General features: G+C 38.6%; 1 protein-coding gene across 2 annotated transcripts; it reads left to right on the forward strand.

Moving 5' to 3' along the window:
* Positions 1-620: 620 nt before the first annotated feature.
* Positions 621-8,656, forward strand: LOC120556248 (akt interacting protein). Of its 2 annotated transcripts, none has more exons than XM_039795703.1 (10): positions 621-781; positions 1,763-1,887; positions 3,013-3,221; positions 3,434-3,498; positions 4,152-4,252; positions 4,515-4,603; positions 5,020-5,118; positions 6,757-6,864; positions 6,954-7,014; positions 7,208-8,656. In XM_039795703.1, exons 2-10 carry the CDS (start codon positions 1,840-1,842, stop codon positions 7,313-7,315), a joined length of 888 nt encoding a protein of 295 aa, XP_039651637.1. In that variant the 5' UTR covers positions 621-781; positions 1,763-1,839; the 3' UTR covers positions 7,316-8,656. The 2 variants fall into 2 exon arrangements, with proteins under 2 accessions (XP_039651637.1, XP_039651636.1); XM_039795702.1 differs by having other exon boundaries at positions 625-781; positions 3,010-3,221.
* The last annotated feature ends 291 nt before the right edge of the window (positions 8,657-8,947 follow it).

Consider the following 8,947-nt stretch of genomic DNA (forward strand, 5'->3'; position numbering starts at 1 on the left):
ACTAGGAATATTTCTTCAACCTTTAATGTAGCCCATACATAGGCTATGATAGGGTAAAATATTTATAGCCATTAACCATTCCAAAGAAACAGCGAAGTAGGAATATTTTTTAAAGAAACAGGTATAGCTAAATACTTTGAATTACAACTTAACTTTTGCTAAGCCAATTCATTAAAACATGTTAAACATGGGTGGCCACGGGGTGATAGACAACAACCAATAGACCTTTTCTACAGCAGCCATCTTGACATGTGTAGGAAAAGAACAGGTGTAATCAATAACATCAAAAACAACTGGATTCCATTTAAATTAGCTATCTGTAGTTCCAAGGCCCCTCTATTTTGCATTATGGCTCGATGTTATGGCTTACTGGGAAAAATTAAATTAATATTTTCTTTCTCAAAAGAAAAACAGAGCAATTATGTACGGTTTAATTGACAGTGAACCGGGGTTTAAGCAATGGGTTCCATCCAACGTTTTTTTTTTGTAAATAAGGACGTTTCCCTTTCAAGTGACAGAAGCGCCAGCAAATCAAATGCGAGGACGTTTATTCCCTAGACCAATGACAATCCGTACTCTTACACCAAAACGCCCTTCATTACGTTAGATTGAACTCTAGTTTCTGTGCCTGTCAAATTATTTAGCTAGCTAGATAGCCAATGTTAGCCCTGGATGACACTCAAAGGAATGGCGAGCAGCTGAGCAGTTTCTGCCAAAATTACACCGGGACACACGTTAACATCTCTGTTAAAGGGACTTTTACAGCTCTTTAGCAAATACGGTGAGTTACATCACTAGCTAAGCTGTTTTACTTGCAAGGGCTAAAATTAAAGAAATAGTCAATTGACAGCCCCAAAGGTAACATTAGCATTGTAAGCTATGTTATATATAACGTTAACCTTAAATGAGTTCAGGAAAGCAGGCGAGTCAACGTTAGTGTGTGGACATTTAACATTAACTAGTCTTACACTTCGAAAGATTATTTAGTCACATTTCCAGCTGTCAGCTAACGTGAGTTAGTTAGTTTAATGTTAACTAGCTAGCTAACGTTAACGTGTTAATGATATATAACAGTGCTATCGTTAGCACTGTTATGGCGAAAGACACGATACTTAGCTAGCTAGATATCCTGTTAGAAATGCCACGATATTAATAGCAGAATTTATAAAAATTAAAACACGTGTCTCTAGTGTTGCCACCCTACGACAGCATACATTAGTTAGCTACACATCAAGACTTTTTAAACGTCGACAACTGCTAGCTAGCATACTTCATCAAACAGCCAAGTTAGCACCAAGCTAACCTAGCTAACGTTATCCCAAACAATCATTTCAGATCTTCGGACGGAGTTGTAGCTTTTACCGTTTTTCACTTTGTAGTCCGTCAACACGTTAGGACATTTTAATGTTAACTGTCAAGTTGCAACGATCGATTGCAATAGTGTTGGCTAGATGACATCAGATCAGTATTAGCAACGTACTTGATTGTGTTTGTTTACAAGTCGTGTGATAGATAATTTATTTATCCCCGGAGAAAAGAAATCACCTGTCACAGCAGCGAAAAACACTGAACAAATAATAGTGCAGGGAATTAATCAAAACAAGTAATACAAGTACTAATATAAGAGTTAAGCGTAAAATATGCCCTTTAAACGTGCATGCATACAATATGCAGATTAGATGTGCATTTGGATGTTTGTGTGTGTATTTGATCTCAAGTGCAGCCCCAGTCACTTGTTTCATGTGTCTATATTGCATTACAGCAGCGGATGGCCTGGACAGCGCTTGTCGTGGGGCCTACATAGAAAGAGGGACATCAATCTGAACCTCTGAATGAGTAATGAACCTTAACCCCTTCTGGAGCATGTCTGCCAATACAAGTCGCAAGGTAAACTATAATGCTACACATTCAACTTATTTTCATTTTTGAGAAATGTCCTATGGCATCATATGTTAAATTTGTATGTTTGTTGATTAACCTGATTGACATCTACCGTGGAGTTTTGACTTTCTCTCTCAATAAATCGGAATACTATATCCGCATCACCAACACTCTGTACACATGAAGATGATGTGTCTGTACTCAGCAATCACAACTTTGTTTCAAGTTCTAGACAAGTCATTTGATTTTGGAGAAAGCTGGCAAATGGTTTCCAGTGTAAAACTCTGTACTGTTCGGTAAACAGTGTTTGTTTTGAGCAATTCCAGCCTTTTTATTTGTTGGATATCTTCATTCTTGCACCTGTGTATTCATTTTACTAGGAATCTCTGTAAACAGGAATTGTTACACCTTAAATTAAAGGTGTGGTCTCCCACTCCTTTTGGAAAACTCTATTAATGCTAGAATACCAGTAAGCATTAGACTACTTAGGCTAGACCTAATTTCCACAAACAAACAGGAGGGGAGGTACATTTTAGCATGCTGGTGCAACCCGGGTGAGGTAGGGAGGAGGCAAACAGTTTACCTAGAGCATGGGTGTGAGTTTATAATAATAATTAATAATAATATTAATAATAATAATAATAATTTTCTGCCTAGTCAGAGGAACATTTTAAACATCATGTAGTCAAGTCTGACTTCAGTGAACATGTAGGCTAAATCTGTTACATTAGCACACTATTCACTGCAAACATTCCTGGAATACTTTTCGTAGTCATCAGCAGTGTTCGTTGTGGCTTCCTGATGCATTCCTGGCATCATGCTGCTTTGTGCTCCATGTGTACAGTTCTGAACAGCATCAGTAAGATATTATGATAGTTGTACTTGAAAGTGCTTGCTGTTGTCTAGACACTTCTTCCTGATAAGCTGCAAACAAATGAACAGTGTAACCTGAGAGGTCGGTCACAGCACATGGTTACTACCCTGGGCCATTTTGAGTGTGCATAATAGTTCGTAAACAGTAGCCTTTTCTAATCTGGTTCTCAAGACTTGCCTTCTGCCTGCTATTTTTAACTTTTTTTTTCACAGCTGAAATGTTGAGATTCCTGTTATATTTTTCATACATAATAGCAGAGATCTGACGTCGAGGAACAGAGTGGGCACAGGGAGCAGAGAGCCAGCCCGGCCCGACTGCCCTTTGGCAAAAAGCAGCTTCCCCCCATTCCTAAGAATGCAGCCCCCATTACCAAGCCTGCATCAACGGGCACCCCAGCCCAGTCAGCCAATGGCACACACGCCTCCTATGGCCCTTTTTACTTGGAGTACTCTCTGCTGGCTGAGTTGTGAGTATTGGACCACTGTCAGAATTCAAAGTTCATTGTGTTGGTTCTTATAACCTTGGCACTTGTCACATTGTGTTTTTTTTATTTGGAGTTCCTTTTTAAAATGTTTAATTCATATGTATCCCTTTGTTTGGTACACAAGAAATAAATTAGTTCCATGCATGTTTTTCTCGCTTTTGTATTGATCTGACTTCTTGTCATGTGACCTCCAGCACACTAGTGATTAAGCAGAAACTCCCTGGAATTTATGTGCAGCCATCCTACAAATCGGCACTAAGTAAGGACGCCCTTTTTGAAGTTCATGCCTGTTTTCATATATACACTAATAAAATGTGGCCACTTCCTTCTTGAATGCTAAACGCCTACTTTAAAGGTCCCATGCCATGGTGCTCTTTGGATGCTTTTATATAGGCCTTAGTGGTCCCCTTATACTGTATCTGAAGTCTCTTTCCCGAAATTCAGCCTTGGTGCAGAATTACAGCCACAAGAGCCAGTCCCACAATAAACTTTCCTTAGTATGTGCCATTTCTGTGTCTGTAGCTATTGAGGAGGGGAGAGGGGGGGGCAAGGTGGAGAGTCGGGGTGTGACCTTGACCAACTGCCACTTTGCTCATTTTATCTTATGACCTCATAAGGAGCAAGATTCCAGATCGGCCCATCTGAGCTTTCATTTTCTCAAAGGCAGAGCACGATACCCAGGGCTCGGTTTACACCTATCACCATTTCTAGTCACTGGGGGACCATAGGCAGGCTGGGGGAACTCATATTAATGTTAAAAAACCTCAAAGTGAAATGTTCATGCCATGGGACCTTTTTTAATAAAAAAAGATAACTAAACTGTCTGTGCATACACTGCTTGGTTCAGCATGATTCATACCTGTATTGATGGAAGTAAACATTCTGAACTACCATATGTCTCCACCTATTTAGTGTGGTTTGGGGTCATATTCATCAGACATGGCTTGTACCAGGATGGAGTCTTCAAATTCACAGTGTATATTCCAGATAACTATCCAGATGGAGAGTGTCCTGTAAGTATTGTATGTATGTATGTATGTATGTATGTATGTATGTATGTATGTAAATACATTTAAAAAAAAAATTTTTTTTACTGTTTACAAAAAGATAAACCTTGAAGTGTATTTTAAGGAGGTAAGGAGGACACTAAAGAGCCATACCGGTTGACAAATTATCTTGAAAATGACCCTTTTTGTTACAGAACACTCATACAATGTTGTTGAGCAAAAAGTTGAGGCAAAACTTCAACCATCTCTTCCTTATGCTTTATTTCAGAAATTAGTGTTTGACATCCCAGTCTTCCATCCTCTTGTTGACCCTGTGTCTGGAGAGCTTGATGTCAGAAGAGCTTTCAACAAATGGAGGTATGCTTTAAGCGTTTATGCTTATGCAATTTACTCTCCTATTTTCTCTTTCAAACATGAATATTTAAGTGAAAATTAAATGATTCATATTGTGTACTAAATGCCGCCCCGTCTGATTTTTCTCCATATCGACAAGCCCTAGTATTCAAATCAGAGTAAGAATAATTTGGAATATCCACCTAATTTAATATTGTAACATATTTCCTCACTTAGATCAAGGTCATGAATGTAACTACAATTCTATGATCGTATGCTGTTCACTTTTAGTGGTGGTCGAAGGGGAAAAAAAACCACATTTTACATTTTCAGCCTTCTTGGTTTTCTCACATCAAAAAACATCACGAGATTATATGCACCCATATTCCTGGCAAAAAGGTTTAATGATGTTATCAACTCCTTATGTCGTGTTCTTGTAGACGAAATCACAACCACATCTGGCAAGTGTTGATGTATGCACGTACAGTTTTCTACAAGATCAATACCACGGAACCACTCAACCCAGAGGCTGCTGTGCTGTGAGTATCGAGGCCTCCTTTCAATTGTTTTTATCCTGAAGTAAGAGATGAACCATGAGAAAATGCCACTTGCTCTCTAATGCTCTGTGATGTTGTTGAAGAGTAAGTTTTACAATATACAATGGCATTTTTTCTGAAATGCGTGTTTTTTTAGTTTTTTCAGAAGACAAACGCAAATCTAGATATATTGGTTCTTTAGTCACTGATTTAACTGAGTATAAAGCAGAATTGTGTGCAACCATGTTCTGACTAAAGGGCTGCATGGCGCAAGAAAGTAGTGTTACACTCAACTCATGGAAGTAAGTTGAAGTAAGCGCATATCTATGAACTTGTTTTGTTTTCCTGCTTGCTCTCAAGACCTTTTTCATGGCATGACATTTTGACTTGTCATAGCAGGGAAAGCCCACAGCAGATGATGCCAGATGATGGCTCAGTTAAATCAAGTGTCTCAGTGAGCCAGCACGCATCAATACCAGGACCCCTGAACTAGCTCACCTAAATGTATAATGTTTAAATGTATGTTCTCAATTACCCCTATTTTCCACTGGGCGCGTCTGCACTGCGATCCGGATGTCATTCAAGTCAATGCTTGATATTCCACGGCGCGTCCCAGAAGCGCGCGTGAAGCGGCTCTCTGCTCCGCTAAAGATGCGCGCCAGGTCTGTTTTCACGCGAGCCATTCGGACAGCCATGCAGGAAGTGAAACAGCAAGAGTATCCAGTCAATTCACCAAAAGACGCGAAAGCGTGGAGTTAAACTGTAGGAGTGCTTGGAGTGGAAGGTACAAACTAGCTAGTAAACACCTGATTGTTGTGTAAAGTACTTGTAGAGACAATATAATCTGTGAGTCAGGCAGCATGATGCGCCGCTTCTGAGACACTCCCGGTGTGGTATGCCGCGTGGCGGAGGACGGAACAAAACCGGAACAGCAGCACAGATGCGCCCAGTGGAAAGTCGGTGTTAGACCTGCCAAAGTGTCTGCTGTGAAATACACTCAGTTGCCAGTTTATTAGGTATACCTAGCTCAAATTAATGCAGTCTTATACAACACTTCTCTAATAAATTGTGCCTTCATGACCGTAATAATTGTCAGCTTTTGCTGAAACTGTTTTAGAAAGGTGTTGATTCAGCTGTACTGCTGTTGAATTGTATTGCATGATACAGAGAGTTGTTTCTGTTATTTAGCCTACCCTCGTTGATATGAATGGAATGGACAATATTAGTAACACCTGTTAGTAAATGCAATACAATTCAACCGCAACATCACAATTTTGTCATTGCTTTTCACCATAGAATGTGATATAAACCAGAAATATGATAGATATTGTTTACAGGCCTTTGAAACATGACATTTTAACAACATAAAATAAATGTAATATCTGTAAATTAAAAAAGGACCAGGAACTCCAGTCTTTGTGTTCCTATCCATTTGTGTTCCTATCCATTTTTCTTTCCAGCTGCCTGCTGTAGCTTTCTACATGTAGCTCTATTTTTCTCTTGGCAATTCATATTGCAGAGCCATATGCAGGTCTTTTAACCTCCTCCACAATAAAAGAGGTTTGGATTTGCTTTAGGATTTAGTTTTAACCCATGTCTCACATGTGTTATAAAGTTACTGTTTGTTTTTTTTACTTTCAGATATGAAAAGGATGTGCAGTTGTTCAAAAGCAAAGTGGTGGATAGTGTGAAACTATGCAACAGTCATCTTTTTGACCAGCCCAAGATAGATGATCCCTATGCAATAAGGTTGGTAAACTGTCCCCATTTTTAACATACCACAACCCTAGCCACTACAAGAAAACAAACTGTAATGTACTGTCTTATCCATTTGATAGTTTTTCGCCATGGAACCCAGCTGTTCACGACGAAGCAAAAGAGCGGATGTTCACATACAAAGTAAGTTTAAAAAAAAAAAAAAAACTGCAGAAGTTAAACAGAGTTTTTTGATTGTATATGGGCAGGATAAGGCAGTCTACTTGCCAGAATTAAAACCAAAGGGTTTGGTTAAGCTAGGGTGTGAGCTATACGCATTTTTAATTGGTTGAGCAGTTCCTGTTATGTAGCTGCTAATTTGCCTTTGTTGCTCTAGAGACGGCCTGAGGATCACCACAAGGGAACGCAGGTGTCAGGGCTGTCTTGGGTGAAGCCTGGTTCGACGCAGCCCTTCAGCAAAGATGACAGTCCTCCCCAGAGCTGAATCTGCCCTGTCGCTGCAGCCGCCACTAGAGGGAGGCACAGCTGTTTATTTGAGCTGGATCCATGAAACAGTTGGGAGAACTCTTATGTTAAATCTCCACCTTATTGCTCAGCTTTAAAAGCTTTGTAGGCATTTCCTCAAACAGCTTTAGAATAAGGAAAACGTTTGTATTATATGTAAATCGACGATGACAAATGGATGTCTGCGCAAACATCATTTAGGCTGTGATGCAATCAAAGAGCTTTCTCATTTAGATTTTCAGATCCATGCACATGTGGGGCTAGTTGATACAACATTCTGTCCCAAAAGGAGCTGAAAAGTATCAAAGCATTCATACGGTAAGTATAGTGGACTACATGATCTCTACCACTTGTTAAAATTGGCTCAGGACTGTTTATTTGTCAGACTTGGAATGTTGTTAGTCCCATCTGTGTGAATTAAACCACACCTCCCATTACCTAATTAGCTTGACATGATATGTTTTATATTTGCTTCTTATTGGACAATGATTTATTTTTAATCCCACTGTGTAAACTATTGTCTTACATAGTTCCTAATATATATATATAAATAAAGCAAAGCAGGCAAGGTTTTAAATGAGATGCTAAATAAGTAAGCTCATGTATTTTATTTTGTCAGAATTTAAATTAATTTTGGAATATTTTATGTACCTTTTTGGCTGTTGGTTATTAAAGGTTTGATGTGTAAATAACTGATGCTGTGCTAAACTTTGACTGTTAGAGACCTGTCTGCATTGATGCTTGGATTTTCTAAGTTAATTTTTTTGGTTTTCTTTGCAAGTGTTACTTAAGTTTCCTTTTTTTATTTTATTTTTTTTTTGTTACTGCATTAGTCTGAAGGAAAATCAGGAATGTATTTTATTAAGGTTCAGTTAACTGGTTTCTGAGCAGCACAAAATGAAGTGTTGTCCAGCAACAAGACTACACCTTTTTGGGGTGTGCCAGACAAATGTCTTGTTTTATGTAATGTCTTCATCTGAAGAGAGCTCTTGCTAATTTTAAGTAATATTGCCCAGCCACTTTCAATATTGTCAAACTAAGGGTGTGGAAAAATGTGTGGGAACCCAATAAGGAAAGTACTATTTTGGTATAGTAGAAATGGTGTTGAAACCTGTTAGATCTATTTATAGCTGCTGTGATAGGTAAGGACATAACAAAATCCCTGTGTACTTCACATACTGGCATTTGGGTTGTCGGCATCTTCAAATGTCTGAGTTTGAATGAGTTACATATCGACCCATTCCTGCTCCCGTTTGTGAAAGACATTACTGCAAAGATGACATGAGATTAAAAAGGATTTTCTCTGGGGAAAAAAAACTAATTCATAATTGGAGTTTTTGTTATCACACTTGTGGATTGCCATAAATGGTTTTACTTTATTTTAAATACCTGATGCAGAGCATAGATTATATTCAGACCTTTCTGGAATTAAATAGTTTTTATTTCATGTTTCCAAATTGGATATTGCTCCTCTGCAATTGACTCAGACCTGCTATGTTCATGGCAGGGGAAGGGACAAGGGAAACAAAAAGTAATTAATATGTTGAAGGTACATTATTATATGGTCTACATGGGAAGTTTCACAATTAAACAGTTGTATAATTGTAGTTGT

This window comes from Perca fluviatilis, chromosome 3 (genome assembly GCF_010015445.1).
Source record: "Perca fluviatilis chromosome 3, GENO_Pfluv_1.0, whole genome shotgun sequence".
In the NCBI taxonomy this organism is placed as follows: domain Eukaryota; kingdom Metazoa; phylum Chordata; class Actinopteri; order Perciformes; family Percidae; genus Perca; species Perca fluviatilis.

What these genes read in the sequence shown, in the direction of transcription:
- LOC120556248 (XM_039795702.1), top strand. Translation starts at nt 1,840, where the DNA reads ATGAACCTTAACCCCTTCTGGAGCATGTCTGCCAATACAAGTCGCAAG. An exon ending in TACTCTCTGCTGGCTGAGTT is followed by an intron (nt 3,222 to 3,433) that starts GTGAGTATTGGA and finishes TGTGACCTCCAG; the next exon opens with CACACTAGTGATTAAGCAGA. An exon ending in AGAGCTTTCAACAAATGGAG is followed by an intron (nt 4,604 to 5,019) that starts GTATGCTTTAAG and finishes GTGTTCTTGTAG; the next exon opens with ACGAAATCACAACCACATCT.